The sequence below is a fragment of the Leopardus geoffroyi genome, chromosome A3, assembly GCF_018350155.1.
Source record: "Leopardus geoffroyi isolate Oge1 chromosome A3, O.geoffroyi_Oge1_pat1.0, whole genome shotgun sequence".
NCBI lineage: Eukaryota > Metazoa > Chordata > Mammalia > Carnivora > Felidae > Leopardus > Leopardus geoffroyi.
Genome location: NC_059336.1, coordinates 50,025,171 through 50,049,367, shown reverse-complemented (window position 1 = coordinate 50,049,367; position 24,197 = coordinate 50,025,171). Strand labels below are relative to the sequence as shown.

Sequence of the window (24,197 nt, the reverse complement as noted above, 5' to 3'; positions counted from 1 at the left end):
CATTTTGCAATGTTTACAAATTTTGCTTGCCATACTATGGTGCTGCCTATTCTGGACATTTTACATAAGCAGAATCATGCAATATGTGATCTCTGTATCTAGCTTCTTTCACTTATTAGCCTAATGTTTTCCATGTTCATTCATGTTGCAACATGTGTCCATACCTCATTTTTACTGCCAAATAATATTCCAATGTATAGAGAGTCCTAGAAATCTCTTCATCCCCGGAAAGCTGAAAACCTTGGTTTACATTCCCACTTCTCCTTGTTGCTTTAGGATGAGCACTGTAGGCCTCTGAGTGTTGGCATTTTTACTTGCAAAACCATCTGATCCCTAGCAGACCTCCAGATGGATCTGGGGAACCACACAGCTGTTTTGAGCACCTAACACCTTGGAAGCTGTTTGGAGCCATCCCACTGCTGTGTTCCATGCCTTAAAATGAGGCTCTGGAGCTCTGCTGACCTTTAGAGGCTTCTCAAGACAAGATGCCATATAGGGGGATGTCTGCTCTGTGCTATGTAAATCCTGAGGCAGACACAAAGATTTACAGAGCTGCACTTAAGCTCTTAAGCGGAAACCTTTATCCACCAATCAATAACACAGAAAAGTGGGAATCAGGCTGTCAAAATGAAAAAGAGGCAGTTAGGCCTGGAGCTAGTTTTAATTTTTTTGACTGTTTAACTACTTTTCTAAATATCACAAAACACATTATTACAGTGATAACGGATTCCTTAGTGGAGAGAGCTGCTTTTGATAAATAGCTTCATGCAAGGCTGAATGTAAGGAGGAAAAATTAATCTTCTACCACCTCTAACTTTGGAGGCAATGTGGCACACTAATTTGGGGTTTGGAAGCCCTGGATCTGGGTCTGGGTGGGGCCCTTCACTCTTTACTTGCTGACCTTGAGTCCTTAGGGCCCCTTGACCAGTCGGTGCTCCGTGCGCTGCCATGACAGTGCAATCACTGGCTATTCCAAAAAGCAGTTGGCTCCATGCCTGACCTAAACACTCCACAACACAGGCCATTGTTATTTCAACTCAAAACTGAGGGACATTATGTGTAAGTATGCTTACCTGCTCATAACTTTCAAGATAATTTTCAAGGTGCATTCAAGGATCTTGAGAGTAAAGAGGCCTTGGAAGTGCCTGATATGACCTCTTATCTGGACAGGAATCCCTTCTTGAGTACCCTTGAGTGCTGGCAAGGGTGGGGATGTATATGACAGAGAGCCTATCTTCTTTTAGGACATCTTTCCTTGTTAGAAACCTGAAAATGGTCTGTAACTTGTGCCCATGTGTCTAAGCTCTGGCCTCTGTAGCAACAGAGGCAAGTCCAGGATCTCACAATCCTTACAATATTGAAGATGCTGTCAGATTCCCATCGGCCATAAAGCCTCTTTCCAGGACCGTGATTTTGTGATTTGTAATAGGAAACACAGATTTGGCCTTCATCCCTGCTCTTGGCCCCACAGCTCCTAAACCCTAGGGGGACTTCCTAAGTCATAAAAGCAATGGGAGCATCTTTTGTTATAACATTTGGTCTTTGGTCCCAGGTCCCATAAGCTCATTCAACCACCCCTGAGTCTATGTTAATGAGGTGATTTCTGGAAAGCCCCTAGGTGACCACGGGAAGGGGGACAGTTGCCAAGGAGAAACAGCCATGCAATCAAAAGGATGAATCTTTCAGCCTCCCCCACCCTGACCTCTGGAGGAGAGAGAGGCTGGAGGTTGACCTAATCACTAATGGTCAATTATTTAATCAATCCTACATAATAAAACCTCCATAAAAAATCCCAAGTAGGGGTTTAGAGATCCTGAGATCAAGAGTTGCTTGCTTTAATTAAACTTCTGGTTTAATTAACATGTGGAGGTGCTAGGAGGGTGGTATGCCCAGAGAGGACACAGAAGCTCTGGACCCTTCCCCTATGTCCTGCCCCACATGTCTCTTCCATCTATTCTCTGCAATAAATCAACAAGAGTAAGTCAACTGTTGTTCCTGAATTCTGTGAGCCTCTTTGGCAAATTATCAAATCTGAGGAGAGGGTCATGAAAACCACTGACTTAGAGCCAGTTATTCAGAAGCACAGGTGACAACCTGGATTTGTGACTGGTACCTGAAGCAGGGGTGGGGGTAGTCTTGTAAGACAGCCCTTCACCTGTGTGGTCTGCACTAACTTCAGGTAGATAGTGTCAGAACTGAGTTGTAGGCCACCTAGTTGGTGTGGGAGTATTGCTGACACATCTAGCATCAGAGAAAAGTACCGAGAGTACAAGGCTGAGTGGAGAGCAGAGAAGAGTTTTCCTCCACAATGATGAACTGCCCCAGGGACTTCAATCATTCCTCACACTTCATGCTCTCCAAACAAGTCATTAAAACAACCTTACCAGAAACTGCACACACAGTGTGGCTTTCCTGGGAGACTCTTCCTGACACTGCTATGATTCTGCACACTTCTGGGATTGCTCATTACCTTATTGCCAGCCTTGATTTTATCCCAAAATGGTATTACCCTAGTTTGAACATCACATTTGCCTTTCAGGGACTCTGAAATGGTTCTAAAAATAAAATCCACCTTGAAATAATGATTTACTGTGCCTGAGGGTATTCATAAGTATATATTGGGAGTTCTTAAAGTAATAAAATCAAAACCATAAAAAACAACAACACTGTTGGTTAACTTTGAAAACTATCCCAGTGGGGTAGCCTTTCTAATTATGACACAAAACCTGGAAGTCATCATAAGTCTATATAAAAATATAAATTAGTTAAACTTAAATACATAAAAACAGTAAAACTGTGCATTGAAAAAAACACCATAAATTCAAAAAGTAATAAAATGGGAAAAACTTGCCACACATTCTGTCACAATGACTAATTTCCCTAATGTATAAACATTCTTCTAGTAAGAGAATGACCACGATCTCTCAGAAAAATTGGCACAGGACACGGACAGATGTTTCACAGAAAAAGAAATGCTCTTATGACATGAATTAGGCCAGTGCACAGGAAAATTACCATCTGATGACATGGTCACAATTTAAAACATTCCTGCCTTTGGATCTGGCAATGTCAGCATGGCTCACGTATGGATGTGGTACTGGAAACAACCTGATGCCGGGGGTCCTGTCATCCAGACATATGGATGACACCAGCCACTGGAGGACTGAGGCAGCTCAGTGTGCATCAACAGTGTAGCTGTTCTGAGTGAGAACAGGAAAGTGCAGGACATGTGGGCAGGAGGTGGTGTGTGGGACGTGCTAGAAAGATCTGAGCACATAGATGCACACGGCTTATGTGAAGTGGGGCACACCAGAGGGAACAAAATTCTTACTGTATCTCTAGTTTGACTTTTACATGTTAGGAGGTGCATATGTAGTTACTTCTTTTTTAAAAAACAAAGCCTACTTTATAATCACAAAAGACACAGCAAAATGACTTGCGTACTTTGCTGGAACTAAAAATATTCCATGACTTATTTGGTGATCTTTTGGGAAACTTCCAGTTGTTGCCACTTTTTCAGATGTGAGATCACTAACCTATAAATGGACCAAATCAATGTTCACTCTTACCTTCATACACATTTGATCATGGCCTCTGGAAGTTCCTTAAATATTTAACTTGTTCGATATTATAGAAGGAAAAGGCTGGGGAAACCCTGCCAAGGCAGGGATGGTGAGGTGCTGGTAGTTGGATTTTCTTACCCTTTTCAAATGAAGGTTTCCTAGCTGTAGTCCAAATGTAGCTTTTTATTTAGGTAAAACACCTTCCCTTCTTTGTCTTTTTCTGCTTATGTCATATGCACATCTCCAGACCTCTGCCCCAGGGTTTAAATTCTGGGGAAACCACTGGGCAGAGGGTGATTAACCTTATCTTGTCAGTGGATTTTGTACTGGGGTCTTCCACCAGCCTTCTGAAGTTGGGCCAGTGACGATCAGACCACAGAATCAGGACGCTCAGAAAAGGGGGTAACTGCTCCCCCATCTCCGTGGGCACAGCACTTCAACATCAAAGGTTTTACACTTCGATCCCTCCCTGCCTCCACCCCTGGGGACGAAGGGCTCTTGGAGGTAAGGAGTAAAACTAACCTCCTGTAGCTCTCTGCAGAGCCCCTTCCCCAACACAGGCCTCCACTCATGGGCTCATTCAGCAGTCACATCGGTCCTGGTCCTGCAGTGGCCCTAAGTAGTTGAGGGGCCAGACCCTATGCTCACACCCAGTCTTTGTCTGGCATGCGACCCCTTTCCAGCTGTCCCAGATTAAAGCCAGATCCTCAGAGAACACACTGCAAGCTGGGGCACAGCATCTGCTTGAGAACTACACACTGCACGTGGCTGCGGGTCACAGTCCCAGGGAAGAGGGGAGCTCTGCTGGGAAGGCAAGGGGCTCGCCTATAACCACAGGCATGCATGATGGCCTGAGGATGGCCTCCCTATGCCCTTCTGCTGTTTTCTCCTTATGAGGCACACTGACAAGAGTTAATGTGCCACCTGTCACCCGGCATGGACAGTTCTTTGTTTCAACTATAGTAAACAGGGATCTCAGGGGCTTTTCCACCAGGGGATGAACATTGCTGATGCTCACCTAGAAGACTGACTGGAGAAGAAACCCTTGTAAACCCTTTATTTTGAGTGGAACACATGAGGTTCAGCTTATTCCATATACCATACATTCACTGCAGAACGACTGTGGCCCCAGGGCCTATGTCTCACAGACTTCACATCCCGATGCAAGAGGGCCCAGAGCCAGTGTCCTACAGAGGCCCCAGACAATGGGCATAGCCCTGTACCCCAGCAGAGCCTCAAGAAGGCAGTTCTGGGGACTGCAGTCCACCTGACCCACAGGGGGATGGTGTGTGTCTTCAACACTGCTCAGCTGCAAATGGCTCATGGTAGCAATACATTCACTGGGGCTCAGAACACAGCTGCTACACAAACACCCAGCACCACACAACAGAGATGTCACTCACACAGCACAGCCATAAATATTGTAAGCAGGTCATGCTCACATTCAGACCTCCTCTGAAGAGCTGGGACACACAGAGGTATTTCCCCCAGCCCTCTTCTACTCACAAGGCCAACTTCATCAGCTTGCCCCAAGCCATCCAAGAACCTGAGAAAACAGACCTCTGGATGACCTCGCATGTCCATAACCAAAGAGGAGGCCAATGCATTCAGGTCCGCCCAATTCACTGTCCCAGAGGACATGGTGGTTGCCACTTGGCCCACCCTGAAAGCAGCCAGAACAGCCTGTAAAACCTCCCCACCAAGTCTCTGGGGAGAAGGTGGAGGTCCACCCTGGGGATGAGAGGAGGGACCAGACAGGGGCAGGGAGAGAAAACAAGACTCCTGTCACAGAAACACGTTACAGCCACCCCAACCCTGCATACAGGGGAGGGATGGGGGATGGTGTGCCTGTGTCATACTAAACTTGACATGTACCCTTTGCCCTGTCTGGTTTACTGCCCACCTGGGGCTGAGGCAGGAGGAGACACTAGGCCTGGTCACGTTCTAGCCCTCTGCCTGTCCAGGGGCAGGTCTGCAAGGCCAAAGGGAAAGGGGTGGCAGCCCGAGCAGTGGCTTCCTCCCAACACATCAAGGCGTTCCACACAGGTCTGTTCTCATGGAGATGGAGCCGCTCTGTAAGGATGGCTGGGGCAGCTTGGCCACTATGAGGCTGGATTCTTCTGTCTTCTCAGGGAGTCGATGTAATGAAAAATGGCCCCCAGAGCCCAGCTGGTCTCAACATTGTTGATTTTCCGAGTCAGCTTGAAAACACAAAGGAAGGCGCAGAGTGGGCATGGTTGGGAGGCTGGAAGCAGTACCCCCAGCCCTTGGGGTCATAAAGGGCACAGGAGCACCCAGAGACAGTCTTTACCTTCAGCACTTTGTTCTCTGGGAAGCCAAACTCTTGGAGCAGCAGGCTGATGTAGGTGAGGTCCATGCACAGAAAGGGGTTGCCTGGAGGATGGGTCTCCGCTGTCCTGCACACTGGGGGTGAGAGAGCCCTTTCCCAATCAGATTCCAAGTGGTTCATTCCTGGGTGGGATGGGGGGGCTCTATGCAGACTAGACTCCACCCACCCCAGGTGCCCACCCTTCACAGGGCTCTGTGTTGGCCCCAGGTTCTCACTGATTTAGAAAAGACTGTAGCCCAGAGTGGGAAGGTGATTTGCCAAGAGCACACCAAAGGGTAGGGTCTCAAAGCTAACCAGCCTCCCCCGGGCCTGGCCTCCAAGACCAAGAGGGACTTGTGTGTCTTGTCTTGGTGTCATGGGCCTAAGGCCAAAGTCTCACAGGGCATAGCTCTGCACCCATGACTTCTAGATACCTCTCTCAGGGGTGGATCTGGGCTTTCTGGAGAATGAAAACACCAACAAATCTGGCTCAGAACATTCTACTCTTATTCTCAAGGAGGATGAACAAACCTACCAATAGCCTTCCCAGAATTCTGCTCAGAACCTTTTCCTGTTGAAGAGTCATGACAAACCCCTAAGTGACAAGAAAACTTGAAAAAAAAAAAAAAAAAGCCACTTTGAAGGGGAAGGGGAGAAAGGACTTTCTATAGAGAAACATATGAATAACTCTTTTGATCTGCAATTAACAACAACAACCAAAGAGCAGAATATTTACAGACAGCCTTCATTTCACACCCCAGCCAGCCAGATTGAGTGTGATGGACAAAGGAGGAGTGGAAGGGGGACTGCTGGGTCAGCTACCTGCAAACTCAAGGGGAATAGCTCTTCACTCCCTACATGTTGGGCTCTGCTGTGCAGGGGTTGTTGGTGTGACAATTGTGAATTTGCTGGGACAATATCAGGGGAAATCCCTGAACTGCAGTGAAGAGGTGTCAGAAACAGTGAAATCAAGGGAGTCCATTCCTAACAACATTAGAACTAGAAATATGCCGTATCACAGCCAGGGACACTGAGGCTCCCCTCTCCCCCTGCCATGGCCACACAGGATGTGGCTGACCTGTGGTCTGGGCCCAGCACAGTGACCCCAAGCACCCTCTCCCACCTCTGAACACTCATCTGCCTGGCTGAATTAGGAACTAAATCCAGAAGTTCTCAGTACTGCCTCACAAGCACCAAGGTACATCTGCCACACAGAGGGACTGGGTCCCTGTCTCCCGCTCTGGCTCTTCTCACCCGGGCAGTGCAGCCATCACTCACCATACTTGGCTGCGATATCAAAGTCTCCCACGACGAGGCTGCCTCCCTTCTCCACATCTGTGGGATAAGACCAAACACCTGGTCTGTACCAGCATCCCTGAAGCAGTGATGCCACCAATGCCCTGAGGCTGGTGCCCATGAGAGGATGATGTAAAGCGGCGTATCCAGGCTAACTGCAAGTGGGGCAGTGGCCCTCCCATGCACTGATCATTTGTCCAAAGTGACGTGGCTGGGGGTGGGTAGGTGTTCCATGCAGGACACCACATGGGGATGATTAGCACAATCATGGGACTTAGAGGGTGCCTCAGAGGAAAGGCACCAGGATCCTTGGACCCCAGAGACTGGGCAATCTCTTAATTTTAAGTTAAAAAAAAAAAAATAAAAGGGAAGAATTGGATACATTTTCTCAAGCTGTGGCCCAGAGTTCAGCAATGGTATTCTGGTATCAATTTTATGAATGTGGAAAAAAAATTCTATAAAAAAGTCAAATAGTGGTTTGCCAGGTCTTAGATCAAATGGTCAGAGAGACTTTACAGGGCTCTCCAGAAGGGAATGGCCCCAGCCTTCTGTGACATTCCTAGGGAGGGAGGCATGGCAGCTGTGTCTCCCAACTCTCAAGAATGGTGATTGTTTCTTCAATGTACCCCAAAACCTCTACTTTTCAAAGAGGGGCCTTGAGATATCCCACACACTTATGTTTCGTAGGGGGCAGCTGCTCAGTGAGCTCAATTTTCCTTGACTTTGGGCATTTGCTCAGTCAGCAAATGTCACATTGAAGATGGATACCATTTCTGAAAACAGACCTAAGCAGCTCTTTCAGAGCCATGTGTGACCACAAAAGGGAGTTGGAAGAGCTTTTCTGAACAGGCCAGCATCTCCCGAGGTCACTCTGGGAGGTTGTTGGTCCCCTACGGAAAGGGCAACCTGCAGCCAGTGATAAGGTGATGCTGGGAGGTGTCTCTTCAAGCCAGCCTAGGAGAGTGGAGTCCCCCAGTGTGCTGCCAGGCCAAATTTGTGTGTGGTAGGCCCTGAGCATTGTGATGTCCGCAGCCAGTGGCACAGTCAGGAGAGTGGGGATCAACTAAGGTTGCTCCAGGTATAGGGAGCCTGCAGGGGCCCTCAGGCCTGGCAGGTCAAGTGGCCATAGGGCCAGCTACCAGGAGGTAGCTTGTTCTATGCCAGAGAGAGAGACCTGGGGCCTGAGCAAAGGGTGAATAGAGGTCATTTTCCACCTGGACTACCCACCCTTGGGTGGTAGTGTTCCACACTGGTCCCAGGCAGCAGGTGGCTCAGGGAGCCTGGAGACGCCACAGTGCCCATAAGCTCCTGAAGCTGGTCAGTGGGCTGACCCCTCCCCATGCCAGCCTAGGTGCCAGATGGGGAAAGATGGCCATGTCACCAAGGGCTCCCTCAGCTAGAGACCTGGGGGCCAGGCAGGAATGGCTGAGGGTCTGAGTTACACAGGTGCATCAGTTCTGCCTTAGAGCAGAACAACTCAACAGCAAGTAACTGTTTTTGCACTGACATTGTATTACTAAGTGGCTCAAAAACCTGCTTTATTTTTGAAAAGGGGCTTACTATTGCCTATACAGATGACAAGACACTTGCCCTCCTGTCTACTTCCAGCTGTGAGGGTCACTGATGACATGATTACTCTCTGCCGTGGGCCCTCTGCACACCTCAGCCCCACCCTTACCTATGAGGCCAACATTTGCTGCAAGGTCATAATAGTAGGAAAAAGCATAAAAATCCACATCCTTCACTTCTTCTGTTCTATGCACTTTGTTTCGAAGGATTTCCGACACTCTGCTGGCACACAGCTCATGGAGGTTCACTGCTGAGGCAAAGGAGAAGCACAAAGATAGCAGTTTGGGGGCTCAACACCTGGGCCACGCAGCCCCCAGGGCTCTGTCCAGTGATTTGAGGCCCTGACCTGGAGGGTGTGGCAGGGCAAAAAGCCTGCATAGCACCTACCCTGAGTCAGGGTGCTTATCAACACCACACATATCAACAGCAAACTTTCAGGAGCTACAGCACTGTGGGCCCAGGTCAAGGGAGAGAAACCCAAAGCATGAAGGTGGCCAGAGATGGTGTGGTCCTCAACCCTGAAGGACATCGGCCCTTGGCTCAGCACACACAGCTGTCCTAATGCAGCCCAATGGGTTCAAGTTCACACTGTTTACTCTCTGCTAGCCCTTACTGAGCTCTGAACATGCAGGCTATCCCATCAGCCACTGTGGAAGTGGGACCTGCACCCTCCTTATGTCACAGATGAGGAAACTGAGGCCTAACAGGCAGCTTGCCAAGCTCACACAGCTGGCAATTAACCCCTTGCTCGGAAGAAGGACAACAGAGAGCCCCAGAGGTTATCAAACGTGGATATCCCATAGCCCACCCCTGGACTCAGCTTCCCATCTCCCCCAACAGACCTGCCCATGGCCTGAAAGCAGCTCCAGCCAGTTCTCCCCTTGTCCTTGTCCGCTGGATCTCATTTCCCTCCACTGTCCCTTGTCAGGACAGCCATACTTCCACTTCCTCATTCCTTAAACACAGCAGCCATCCCAGGGCTTTTATACTGCTGCTCCTCTGGCCTGGAGAACTGCTGCTTTAGATCATCTGTGTGCCTTATTCTCCATCTCTTTAGGTCTTGGCTCAAACACCACTCCATGAAGCCTTCCCTGGCCATCATATTTAAAACAGTTATCTTCCTCTCAGGTTCCCCCTCCCCACAATCCCTTCTGTTTCTTTCTTCAAGTTACTTTCTTGTTTATCAGTTCCTCCCACTGAAATGTCAGCTGTATGCCAGTGGCTGCAACAGGGCCTGACGCATAGGACGTGCATGAGCAGCTGGCTGAGTCGGTGACCTCCATGGTCAATAATAAGAAACATGTATTTGGTCTTTGTTCTGGACACAACTTCTAAAACCCTTGGGATTTCCTGAGGGATGGAGATAAGAGGAAGATCTTCTGTTACTCAGGATAAATCCGCCCCTTTTTCTCAAGCATACCTGAGTTTATGTGAATGAGTGGGCTCTTGTTGGTGGGTCCCTGAGTGGCTTCAGGATGGGAGCTGGTTGTCAGAGGAGCCAACCATGTGATTAGAGGGTTGGAACTTTCAGCCCACCCTTCAAAATTCAGGGAGGGCAGGGGGTTGGGGCTTGAGTTAATCACCAGCAGACAATGATTTAATGACCTATGCCTGTGTAGTGAAGCTTTATACAGCCCTAAACAATAGGTTCCGTGAGCTTCCTGGCTGGTGAACACATGAAGGTACTGGGAGGTGGTGTCCCAAAGGAGTGCATGGAGGCTCCACACCCCTTCTCCAACACCCTGCCCTATACATCTCTTCCATTTGGCTGTTCCAGACTTGTGCCTTTTATAATAAAACAGTGATATTATGTAAATTGCCTTCCTGAGTTCTGTGAGCTATTCTGGCAAATTATTTGGGGGTGGTGGTTGTGGTTCGTGGGAACCCCTAATTTGTAGTCAGCTGGTCAGAAGTATAGGAGACCCAGGACTTGCTATCTGCATCTGAAGCAGAGGGGGGTGAGGGGAGCCTCGCAGGTCTGAGCCCTTAACCTCTGCAGTCTGCACTAACTCCGGGGTGAGTCTGAACAGAATTATTCATGTGTGGAGAACTGGTGGGTGTGGGGAACTCCCTCCCCTCCCCTGCCCGCATTTGGTGTCAGAAATGTGAGTAGAAATAGCTCTGTCACCAAAGACAGACAAACCTCATGCCCATTATGTCCAGCCTGGAAACAGTTCAATGTTTCTTTTAGCAAAAACTAAAGGAGCACAGAGCAACTGAAGACCACGTGGGGCAAGAGGGGTCAGGCTGGTGAGACAGCACACCCAATGTCACAGGCTGGGGGGGCTATGCCACCTGGAGCAGCCTCTCCTGTGCTCACCAGGCAGCCTGAGGTGATAGGTGGAGGGAACTGATTCCATTGAAGAAGCCATTTCTCCCTCTTTTCAGAGATAAGCTCACACTGCTACTGGGCCAACAGCCCCAACTTGGCCATTTGTCTTAAGAGTGGTAGAATGTTCAGGTCCTTCCTCACTGGAGGCTTGTTAGGAAGTGCAGTCTTTTGGAAGAAAGTATGTGGCGACAGACAAGGGAGCCTTGTGCAGAGACCCCATGGGAGCCAACAGTTCCCAGTGTGTTCTGGCAAGGGCCTCCTGCAGCCCTGACAGTTCACAGAGGTGCTTCCATTTCATGGGCAAGTGAGGGCTTGTCTGTGAATGAGGCTTGGCAACAGCCTCCCTGCTTCTGAGAGGTATTCAGAAGGTACAGAAGAGAGGGAAGGCTGCGGATCTTAACCCTCATAAACCACTGATGAATAAGAACTCCACCATACCTGCCTTCTGTCCTGAAATTCTGTATGTTATTTCAGCATGTTGCCACTCTCCTGTGAAACCTGGAGACAAACAAGGGCTGACCAACTCCTTTCCATCCTCAGCTGAAATAAAGAGAAATAAGAAGAAAGGCACGTTATCACAGTAAGAATGGGGCACACATGGATTCTCCTGAGAAGAGGCCTATAACACAGAGGATTATAGGCTAGTGAGGGGAAGATTTTTACCTCTCCCTTAACTACCTAAAAGAATTTAGATAGTGTGTCTAGCCCAGAAACAGGGCTGTTACCAGAGATATTTTAATCTAAGTGACCTCTGTATGGATGGGCAAACATCTAATAACCAAACCTCTGTTCTTGTGTCCTGTGAATCACCTTCTTCCCTTTTAAAGCCCCCAGGCCCCTGGTCTATTTCTTAGCTCAGGATGACACATAGCCTCAATTGCCCAACTTGTCCTTGGTGTCATATTCTTCTGGGGCTCCCATACATTTGTAATTAAATGTTTTTCTCCTATTAATCTGTCTTATGTCAATTTAATTAATATACTAGCCAGAAGAACCTAGAAGGGCAGGAAAAATTTTTCCTCCCCAACAGTTGGGGAGCCAGCCAGGAAAAACTTCACTGGCTGCAAACTGCCTGTTCTGAGGCTGCTGCAGCTGAGAGATCCTGAGACTTCTGACAGGTGTGGCACAAGGTACGAATTTTGTCAGGCTCCTGAATCTCTGCCTGTAGGGTCCAGTGGAAATGAGTGGTGAAAAGCTCCCCCCACCCTTCTAAATTTAGATTAGCAGGAGAAAATATTTGTACAAGTTCCTTGGGTATGGTGACTCTGGTAAAGATTTATTATTAACACTCTTGACTTTTTTATTGATCCTTTTTGTTGCAGAGATGGTCACTGCTTTTCTCTGGTCTGTCATCATTTGTCATAAGAAGGAAGACCACAGGGTAGAATGCAAGCCTAGGTCCTATAAGCCTGCTGAGTTCACAGTTCCCACCAGACTAGTGTCTGTTTAGACAAATGTTGCTGTGGGTCAATATGCACATGAGGTAAAGAAGTTGCTAGGGGACATCTTGGAAGCCAAAGCCACAAAACAGGTAGGCATGGGTCAAGCACTTAAAAGCTGTCAGAGTGCTCCCTGTCTAACCCAAAGACTCCTGTGTTAGGATGAGTTAGTCACAAAACAGGCCAGACTGACACTAGGTCACCTGTGAACCTTGAGAAAACTGCCATACGAGGTACTCTGTAAAACACTTCACAATCTCTAACCCAGCAACACATCCCTCTCAGGTACAGTTTGGCTGAGACACCAAAGGCTCAGCTAAAGCTGTTAATGTGCCTATAAGGGGCTTTCCTTTCATTTTGTTTATGTATTGAGAGCTTGTCTTTATGACCAGTGAGAATATTCTCTCTGTACACATCACATGCATCTCGGTGGCTAGCTGAGTAGTCTGTGGTTCCCAGACTTTAAGTCATAAGAAGCACTCTTTGTCTGACCAGGCCAGCTCTCAGGAGAGTTTGTCACAGGGGTCCTGGTCCATATGGGGTTTTTGTCATCTCAACCTTCACTGTTTTGCCAGTGCTGAAAAAGTCCCATTTTAGCAGTGCCTACCTGGTATCTGATTAGCAGCTGTGTGACTGGAGGTGCCTCATGTTTTCATGGGGAACTGGAAAGTGTTTTCATGCCATCATTCTTACTGCTTGCAACAACAAAAGGCTTTACTTTCTTAGACTATTTCTGGGAGTAAACTTTCTGGATCTTATAAGGGCCCATCATCTTTTGGGACACTTCTTGTGTTCATGGTTAAGCCATAGAAAGGCTTATTGGTTTGAGTCACTATTGAGATTAATATAAAAATCCTGCTCACCAATGGCCAATGAATCCTTTGAATTGATAATATTTGAAAGAAAGAAAAATATTTTTGAGAGTTCTCAATTATTATCCTAAATAATTGTCTTATTGGTACCTATAGAAAGACCAAGTTAAAAAAAAAACAGACATGAAGAAATGTAACAGCTAAGCTTTAGGGACTCCTTTAATAAGATGGGGCAGGGGGAAGAAAAGAAATTAGACTTAAAACAAAAATGAAAGTCCCCATCCAACATAAATTTCTTAAAATCTGGCCCTGTCTCCTCAGCAAATTCCCTTAACTCCCAAACTCGTTCACCTTCCCCAGAAAATCCCTTAAACACTGAACTGCTTACTTTAGCTTCCCTTTCCCTACAAGATTTACAGAAAGCACTGTGGCCTGATCTCTACGCCCAGGGTATACAAGTTACTCATATAAATACTAAAAGCCAAAAAACAAATTTAACAGTAGCACCCAAGGTAGACAATAAGGCTTAGAGAGAAAGCTCCTTGCTATAATCAGGCTCTGCTAGCTTTAGGCCTTCCTGTGCAATGTCCTTTACAGCTACATCCTAGATTCCCACCCAAATAACTCACATCCCTAGATAGCAGATTTTTAAAATTGTAAAGCCCTTAAAGGGCCTTAAAAGTCTTGACTTTCATTCTACCAAATTAAAAGAAAATCCCAGATTAATGTCCATTTACAACCCTACTCATAGGGACCTTGTTTGGGTGCTAAGGGGCATTCTTCCCATCCATGGTTATATTGTAGTTATCAGACAAGCCAGATAGCTCCCTGAAAGCCCCCGCCCCCACCCAAGGAAACAGATGACTAGCATTTCTCCTAGGACCTCCTATAAATGATCAGCTGAAGGCTGATGTTAGGGGCTGATAGGCTTTTCTTCCTAAGATGAAGGTCCAAGGTTGAAATGTGCACTCAGAAAGGAGGCCTTTGTTAAAATACTATATATAGACTTTACAAAGGCATACTGCATTAATCCCGGAAAACATCTGCTGTTTGTCCAGACTGAAAACTGCCAAGACATTTAAAAGATTTTTTTAAATAGCTCTGTGGCTGGAGACCGGCCAGACTGGAAAATGATATTCAGAGACTGATAGGATTTTTTAGGTCTTTTCCCCTAAGCTAAAATGAAACTATGTTCTCAGAGGAAAAGAAAAATCTTCTGAAGCCTCTATAAAAAGTTTTATTACTAAAACACTACAAAGCTCTTATATATATATATATATATATATACATACACACATATATATATAATACATATATATATATATATATAAACATATTAATATAGTTGGATGGGTGGATCAAACTATGATATCATTTAAGCTGCAACCCAATTCTTTTAAAGAATTGAGAACTGTCCTTGTCTTACAAATCTTTGCAAAACTAACAATGCAGCTTTACAGGCAGCTCAAAGCTCACCTGTTCTTTTTCACCAATCCTCTCCCCCTCAATTTATCATCAACATGCATTCTTCCTTGTGCCTTTGAAATTGAAACGTTAAAGTACAAAATTCAGGGAGGTAAAACAAAAAAGGGAATGGTCACTTGGAACTTGGGCTCATAGGAAATTTTAAGTGTATGGAAACTGTAAGGTCTCAGTTTGCATCTGTTGATATGTTTATGTATTCTATATGTATGTGTTGTAATTGGGTGATATCTTCTATGTCCAAATGTTGTCAACAAAACTAATTTGTAAGAGAGCTCTATTTAATTGGCTTAAAGAAATGAAGTGTTTACATAAATTGAATTCTCAAAAATATACAGAAACTAGGGATGCCTGGCTGGCTTAGTTAGTGGAGCATGTGACTCTTGATCTCAGGGTCATGGGTTAGAGCCCACATTGGGCATAGAATTTACTTAAAAAAAATTAAAGAATAAAATACTTTATTCTTTTTTTTTTTGAGAGAGAGAGAGAGAGAAAACGAGCATGCATACTTGTGAGAGGAGGAGGGGCAGAGGGAGAGAGAGAAAGAATCTTAAGCAGGCTCCAGGCTCAGCACAGAGCCAGATGCAGGGCTTGATCCCATGACCCTGGAATCATGACCTGAGCTGAAATCAAGTCAGTCACTCAACTGACTGAGCCACCCAGGCACCCCAAAGACAAAATCTTTAAAAAAAAAAAAAAAAGAAACTAACCCAAATGTTTTCAAGTTAATGTGATCTAGTATTAACCTTTAGTAAATAAAAACTAGTTTAAGTTTGTTGATTAAAACAGGCAGGTCTTCAGAGTTAATCAGTATGGCAGAGTGCCTGGGTGGCTCAGTGGTTGAGTGTCCGACTCAACTCTTGATTTCAGCTCAGGTTACAGTCTCAGGATTGTGGGACTGAGCCCATGCTGAGCATGGAAAACTGCTCAAGCTTCTCTCTCTTCCTCTCAAATTAAAAAAAAAAAGTTACTAGTATGAAATATGAATATCACTATGAATATCACTATATCACTTTTATTCCACCTTGATTTACTTAAGGTCAAATAAGCTCATGCCATCTTTTACAAAAATCTATCAGCCAGAAAAATAGCTTGGGATGATGGCTGACTTTGTCTAAGGTCTCATAAAGCAGTCTAAACACAGTTGTTAAGAACAAGTAAATTAAATAGATACAAGTAGTATATGAGATTTTTAGGTGAACTTTTCCGCAATAATTATGTTTTATGGTATGTGTACTTAAAAAATTTTCCCAAATCTTTTGGATAAGCTAAAGCTTTAAACTTTTGCTAAATGATGATTTAAGTTAAATTCACTGACTATCCAGACCATTTCTAATTAAGAGAAAATACTGGAACATTAATTACTGAACATAGATTTATACACTTTTATTTCCTTTTGCAGAAGAACTAAAAGGTATTTGGATCATGAGTAAACATATCTTATGCCATACTGAAAAAAAAATTGTGCTATGAGGAAGCATATGTCTCTAAGAATTATTGTTTATTTATTTGGGGGGGGAGGGGCAGAGAGAGAGGGAGACACAGAATGTGAAGCAGGCTCCAGCACAGAGCTGTCAGCACAGAGCCTGATGTGGGGCTCAAATTCACAAATGGTGAGATCATGACTTGAGCCAAAGTTGGAAGTTTAACCCACTGAGCCACCCAGGCACCCCTAGAAATTATTAAATGTATTCATAAGTTTGCCAATCTAAACAATGCTGGTGTGACATAGTTTACAACTGTTAACTTCTTAGGGGTTCTAAGAGTTAATTCTAATTAATATATGTAACTAAAATTACTAGCAATAATAAGGGAAACAACTCTGTATGCAAAGACAGTAAAATGTGCTTTCAGTAAGAAGAGGTATGAGGTATGAAGATACATTTTTGTTAAGGAGAAAGAAAGTAAATTTGTTCCAGGTAAAACTGGTTATTTCCAAATGGGCAGGAGAAGAATAAAGACAAATGAAATGGAAAGCTGGAAAGATAAAATCTTACCTTGTGTGGTTAAGTTGGCTAAAACTGAATGAATTTATTTAGGTTATAAAATGAAGCTTTACAGAAAATTAAAAATAGACCTACCCTATGACCCAGCAATAGCACTGCTAGGAATTTATCCAAGGGATACAGGAGTACTGATGCATAGGGGCACTTGTACCCCAATGTTCATAGCAGCACTCTCAACAATAGCCAAATTATGGAAAGAGCCTAAATGTCCATCAACTGATGAATGGATAAAGAAATTGTGGTTTATATACACAATGGAATACTACGTGGCAATGAGAAAAAATGAAATATGGCCTTTTGTAGCAACGTGGATGGAACTGGAGAGTGTGATGCTAAGTGAAATAAGCCATACAGAGAAAGACAGATACCAAATGATTTCACTCTTATGTGGAGCCTGAGAAACTTAACAGGAACCCATGGGGGAGGGGGAGGAAAAAAGAAAAAAAAAAAAAAAAAAAAAAGAGGTTAGAGTGGGAGAGAGCCAAAGCATGAGAGACTGTTAAAAACTGAGAACAAACTGAGGGTTGATGGGGGGTGGGAGGGAGGAGAGGGTGGGTAATGGGTATTGAGGAGGGCACCTTTTGGGATGAGCACTGGGTGTTGTATGGAAACCAATTTGACAATAAATTTCATATATTAAAAAAAATAAATAAATAAAATAAAAATAAAAAGATAAGCCCTAAAAAAAAATAAAATAAAATAAAATAAAATGAAGCTTTAAAATCAGTAGTGTACTTATATGAAACCAAAATTGAATGTTCTTTCACCTACTAAAAGGACAAAGTTTTCTGGGACTAGTAACTGGCCTGCTCCTGATAAGACCGTGAAAGGCTTTTTGTTACCTTTTAAGTAACCAGCCTACAAAAAACAAAGATTATGTTTTATCAAAATAATTTTGTTTTATCAGGTCTTTGACCAGTTTTGCTCACAACTATGTAACCTTCTGTTTTGCCCTCCCAAAGGATTTTACCTTTGTCACTTTGGTTAAACAGATAAGTAATGTTTCATAATGATCAGTAATTTGTATTAGTCAAGTGTACAAATCTTGTGGGTTTTTTTGACAAATTTCCAAAATCAAATTCTAAATGAATTCTTTTTTGGCCTCCAACTAAGTTTGAGATTTTTAAGAGGGCACGCATAACATCTCAAAAGATAGGCTCTCTCTATAAAAAGAGATGTTACACTGAGTTTATTTGTTATGTTAAATTACCTGGAAAGCATGTCAGATAAGTGATGATAAGCCTTCTTAGATTATAACATATGAGTAAATGTTACTAACATACATATTATAGAAATTGTTAAGAAATTCCTAAAATTCTGGTATGTCCTGGTATAATGTTGTGTCATAATTCTGTTACCTTAAAATATAGCACACCACAGAAATAACCAGACCTCTTTGTCAATTCCACTACAATGAACTCTCATCAGATCTTTGACAATGGGTATTTTAATAGTCACTTACAGTTACTATTTTTACTCTTGCAAAAGTGTTCCTACAAAAGTACTTTCCTTCAAGGAGATTCAAGAAAAGGACTTTTGACAAGTCCAGGTTTCTGATAACTTTATGATCATAAAACCGGGCTGGGTAAGAATTTCTAGAGCTAAAGAGAAAACGGGATTTAAGGGAAACAAGTACTAATTACATGGAACTGAATAAACTGAGAAGGAGGATTATAATTTTTATGAGTTTTTGTTTGAAATATTGCCTGTTCTGTTCTGTTTTTCCAGATTTAGAAAAAAAAATTTTAAAAATATATTTATTTATTTTGAGAGAGCGCAAATCAGGGAGGAGCAGAGAGAGGGAGACAGAGAATCCGTTGCAGGGCTCAAAACTCAAACCATGAGATCAAGTCCTGATCTGAAACCAAGAGTTGGCTGCTTAACCAAATGAGCCACGCAGGTGCCCTTGTTTTTCCAGATTTAAGGAAACATTTTTTCTCTTTTTTCTTAAGCTATCAACAACTTGGTAAGATATACCTTTGTGAACAAAGATGAAACAATTACTTTTTCTCCCTATCTGATACTTCCAGAATTTGGAAACTTACTGAATATGCTTATTTTCATGGCAATACAGTTACGTGTGTAAGTTCAGTAAGAATCCATTCTCCTGGGTCTCCAGAACACAACTGGAAACACTGGCTATATTACCAAGGTTTTTACTAGAATGTCATATTTGAGAAGGATGTGTGTAAGCTCAGACATGATCAGACAATTTTAAGGAACTAAGGCTGGTGTTATGAAGCCAATGAAGCACCTTGAAAAAACTGGCCTGATATCTTGCTTGAAGGGTTCCTAGCATGCTTACAGGTGAGTAAATGTTTTCTGGCAGGTGCAGGAACCTTATGATATTTTAGACACCTCAAGAAAAGAGGAATTCACCTAAACTATAGGTATTGCAGGTTAAGTCTGATGGCCTTGGCTTGATGGTTCTAGCTTCAAGAGGCCATTTTAAAAACTTCAATCTGAGATTCCTTATGAAAGTTCCAGCAAAGAGGATTAAAAGAGCCTATATGATGGTCAATCCCTATTCTTGCTGCACTTATGCAAGTAATCAGACCAAATTTATTGAAACTAAACTTAATCTGCAAACAAATTAGTCTTACTGCGTTTATCTCTGGTAGAAATGGGGTGGCTAGTAGAAACTACAGTATACACTTCTACTCCTGCTGTCTCTGAGGTTTTATCTTCTGCCTATAAGTTGGACTGGAGCCTCATTATTCTACTCTTCTCGGATAGCTGGCTATAACTCTCCAAACTAACATTTCCAGTTTTTCTCCTACACCTCTGACTTGGAATCATTGAGAGCTAAATTGCCCTTTTTTGAAGCCATTAAACCTAGGCTGGACAATTGGATATAAATTTCAGAGAATCATCACAACAGCTCACATATGGATAATCTTCATGCCGGCTGCTGTGTGGAGCGCTCAGAAAGATCACCAAAGACATTCAAACTGCAACAGGAAAACCTATCAGTTTGCCGCTGTCTGCCCTCACTCTGTCTGAAAGTGCTTCAAGCTGAACATCTAGAAATCTTCTCAAATGGCTGCCTTCAGAACAGAAACTAGGATTACAATCTGCCAGTCAGTAGCCACTATGTTTATTTCCACAGAAATGTATTTTACTTAAATACCTGATTTCCGGCACCACAGGCCTAACTTTGGGTGCCCACCTGCATCACTGCCTCCTGAAATGAGACACAACTATCTAACTGAACCCATCCATTATCAGGACTAAGAGCCTGGTTCAGTGATATGGAACAATCTACTAGCTTGAGTTCTGGACTGTGAAACTTCTTTTTTATTTATTTATTTATTTATTTATTTATTTATTTATTTTTTTAAATATTTTTTTTCAACGTTTATTTATTTTTGGGACAGAGAGAGACAGAGCATGAACGGGGGAGGGGCAGAGAGAGAGGGAGACACAGAATCGGAAACAGGCTCCAGGCTCTGAGCCATCAGCCCAGAGCCTGATGCGGGGCTCGAACTCACGGACCGCGAGATCGTGATCTGGCTGAAGTCGGACGCTTAACCGACTGCGCCACCCAGGCGCCCCTGGACTGTGAAACTTCTTAGAAAAATTTCAAAGGTAGGACTAACAGGGAGTTGAATAGATGACCCCAAAATATGCCACTTTGGTATGTGGAATGTTTTGAGCTAAAGATAATCAATACTCAGAAGATTCAAGAAAAACTTTTACCTTTCTCTTAAATACTAAAAGAATTTAGATAGGGGATCTAGCCCAGAAAGAGAGCTGTTACCAGAGTTAAGTTGTTAAGAATGACCTCCGTATGGGAGGGCAAACATATCTAATGACCCAACATCTGTTCTTCCTATTGTCTTGTGAATGCCCATCCCCCTCACCTTTTTAAACTGTACTGTCATTATTTTATTATTAAGTAATCCACTTCTGTGACTGTCATGAAACCCAGGCGGGGTTAACAGTAATGAGTCCTAGAGGTAACTATACCCAACTATGGACTTTCTGGGTATAAGCACTATCTTCCCTCTCTACCTCAGCTGAAAACCCAGACTCATGAGGCCTTAATCCCAGCCTCCCTATTCTTGGAAGATGCCAAAGCCAACTATATAGCAGGTTTTTCAGAGAAGATGACTTTGTCTTCCCAGAAGACAAATGCTCTAGTTTGCTTTATGAGGCAGATAGTAACCCCCAAGCCCCAAACCCCAAACAAGTTGGGACCTGCGCAGACCTCACTGTGCCCTCTTCCCCTTTAAGGCCCTAGACGTCTATCCTATTCCTTAGCTCAGAATGGCACGTAAACCTCAATTGCCTGACTTGTCCTTGGGTATCATATTTTTATGGAGTCCTGTGTGTACATAATTAAATTTTTCTATTAATCTGTCTTATGTCAATTTAATTAATAGACCAAAAGAAAAAATTTTCCTAATACTAGTAATGAAGGCATCGGAGAGCTAAAGGAACATGCTTCTTTTTGCCAGATTAGACCTGACCTGTGGAAGGATTCCAGGTCAACTAGGGGAGGCAAAGACTTTTTCTATCACAGAAGTTGCAGCAAAACCTCATCAGTTCTAGAAACATAGCCACCACAAGCTTACATGCACTGAGAGGCTTCAGGGTTCCAGGCATTGGGTCAAGTGCTATTCAGTCAATTGTCACAACCATGCTAATAAAAGGGGAGCCAACACTACTTGATTTTATGGACAAATGAGGCAGCGAGTAACCTGGCAGGGCCAAGACAATGCTATCATGCCATGCATCTGTGTTGCCCCACAAGACAAAACCTGAGGCCCCACAAATTGCAAAGGAAGCATGGTGGTTGGCCTCCAAGGCCCCACGATGCCACCCCTCGAGGATGTGCATGCTGAGAAGTGAGTCCTTATGTCTGCCCTTGATTCTGGCCTGGGGCTGCTTTCACCCATGGAATGTGCAGGATATGATGGCATGTGACTTCAGGGCATTTTCCTTCCTCATCTGCTAGGGAGAAATGCAGGCTGCTCTGCTGGGGGTGGGCCACATGGAGGAGCACTGAGTTGCAAGACATTCACCCAGACACCCCAGGTGTCACCACACAACATCCTAAGGATCCTAGAAGAAGTGCTGCCCAGCTCAAGCCTGTGCAATCACGAGATACAACAATGACTGCTGTTTGCTTGTTTAACCAGTTTGGTGTGTACTTGTTGTGCAGCAACAGATAACACAATAGGGAGATGACTCCTCTGGGGCAGGAGCTGTCCACACCCTTCACGGCAGGTGTTACAGTCCTATGTGTCCCAAGTGGGCACTTCATGCAGATAACAGGACTCCAAGGCTAGCCATGGACAAGGCTACCTGCCTTCTTCTTCTTGGCTAAATAGGTGTTTTCTGGTCCCAGAACAAAGTCTGCAGGTATGCCTGAGACATGGACATGTTTCTGGTTTGCAACAAAGTGGATAGATACCATAATAAGGTTAAACACTAGGATTTGAAATAAGTGAACTGAAATAAGATGTATGTGAAAAAAAAAAAAATTCCTGCTGAACATTACCACCCTGTCAGAACAACTAGGCCCTTAGAAGAAGTGCAGAGAAGTGCTAGGCCTATGGAGGGAAGCGGGTGTGGAGCAGGGAGCGGCAGGGCTGAGGGAAGGGCTTGTGGCTGGAACACAGGTGTGCACTCACACACACACTTCTGGACCAGAGGCATGGGTCAAGGCCTTTGGGCCTTGATCGATGCCATCAGTAAAGAGAGGCCAATGCCAGCATCAGATTAGTGCCCCCCAAATCAGGAAACTCCTAAGTGTCTCCTAAGTGATCTCCTAAGACCTCATAAGAGTTCATGTATCCTGGTGGCCAGCACCGGGCTTCTCCTCAGCCAGGCCAGTCAGAGAAGATCAGAAAAGGCCTGGGAGGAAACATCCTGACCTGACATAGGCTCCATCTCTAGTCCAATGCCATGTCTGCAGGAAGGGCCAAGCCCATGTTTAATGATCCTTCACAGAGCAAGAGAAGATGGAGGGACATTCTCACAAGACTAGAATTGCTGTGAATAAGGGAATTCAACCCCAGCTCCAAGGCAGCAGCCTCAGAATCACCTCCTCATGGTCCCTCCTGTACTGTCATGAAGAATAATGTTCCCTCCAGATCCTTAAAAACCAGTCCATTCCAAACACAGGTGATGATTATACAGTTTTTTGGCTAAAATCTCCCAGCTCAGTGTTTGAGAAATAACTTCACTAGCATCTCTTCCTTTTGAAAAATAACTTAGCATGTACACAGCTAAAACACATCACCATTCATCACCATCAGAGTGCCCACTGACAAGATGTGGGGTGCGTCCCTCCATATGCATCCCTCCTGGGCTCTCCCAGTCCCCCAGGGCCCAGCGGGCTACTATGAGGGCGGAGGGTGGGAGCACCTTTCCTGAAGGGCCCCTGAAGGCTGCTGAGCAAGGAGGGCTCTGAATTCTCATTCCACTCACCAGGTTTCCCCTCCACGCCACCCAGAATTGCTAGCCGTGCCGACATCAATCCGAGGCCCAGGTAGCTGTGGAAAGAAAATCCTAGGTGAGGGACTGGCCTGCCACAGGAAGTGCTCGGTGCCATCTTCAACTCCACCTCTAGTATGGTCACCCGGCCTGGATCCAAAATAAGTGGGAGAGGGAGGAAACCTGTGCCGAGGCAGCAGATTTTCTGCTCCTAGAAGCCTCTCTTTGTGGAGTTCAGTCCATTTAGTTCAACAAATGAAAGCCTATTAATTGACAAGAGCTTGCTTAGGAGCTGTGGGCACCAGTGAACAACACAGATGCGCCTTGATTTTTATGGAGCACATGTGCTTTATGCCAATAATCTACTAAAGGTGCCACGTAGTAAACAGATGGCTGAGAAAATTCCTGCACAATCCATGGGCTCTTCCCACCTTTTGGAAACCTCCTCCAAAGCAGAGGAGAATAAGCACAAAAAAGAGAAATGTGATTTTACTGTAGGTGAATTGAAAAATGAAGCAGGGAGAAGGCAGGAGAAGGGAGGAATAGCAGGGAGGAAGAAGAGGAGGAGGAGGAGGGAGAGCCTCCAGTGGGGCATCCAGCAGAGGGGTTTCTGGGGCCTGGCCTGTTTGTGACCGGGTGCTCTGGCCACTGCACAGGGCTGGCTGAGCCACACTCCTGGACAGGCAACCTTCCACCCCACTCCCAAAACAAACCTGTAGGAATAGAGCTTGTAGGTCCGATTAAACATCTGGAGTGATGTCAGGTAGCCAGGCGGGGAGGTCTGGAGGGTGTCCTGAGGAAGAATGTGAGGATCACTATCCTTCCCACTGGTCTTTCATTTGAAAAGACCAGGGTATATGGAAACCAGTTTGACAATAAATTTCATATAAAAAAAATAATAAATACATATCCAAAAAAAAAAAGA

The 24,197-nt window shown here is 44.6% G+C and overlaps 1 protein-coding gene across 8 annotated transcripts in view; it reads right to left on the bottom strand.

Moving 5' to 3' along the window:
• Nucleotides 1–4,605: 4,605 nt before the first annotated feature.
• Nucleotides 4,606–24,197, bottom strand: part of ENTPD6 (ectonucleoside triphosphate diphosphohydrolase 6) — a 41,329-nt gene continuing 21,737 nt past the window's right edge. For 5 of the 8 annotated variants that reach the window (XM_045443687.1, XM_045443686.1, XM_045443688.1 and 2 more), the window contains 7 exons: nucleotides 23,986–24,065; nucleotides 23,267–23,331; nucleotides 11,528–11,629; nucleotides 8,867–9,007; nucleotides 7,171–7,227; nucleotides 5,875–5,987; nucleotides 4,606–5,764 (listed from right to left, as the gene is read on the bottom strand). In XM_045443687.1, coding sequence (XP_045299643.1) covers nucleotides 5,666–5,764; nucleotides 5,875–5,987; nucleotides 7,171–7,227; nucleotides 8,867–9,007; nucleotides 11,528–11,629; nucleotides 23,267–23,331; nucleotides 23,986–24,065 — 657 coding nt within the window. In that variant the 3' untranslated portion in view covers nucleotides 4,606–5,665. The remainder of the gene's footprint in view (nucleotides 5,765–5,874; nucleotides 5,988–7,170; nucleotides 7,228–8,866; nucleotides 9,008–11,527; nucleotides 11,630–23,266; nucleotides 23,332–23,985; nucleotides 24,066–24,197) is intronic. The other 3 variants (XM_045443691.1, XM_045443690.1, XM_045443692.1) reach the window with 1 other exon arrangement.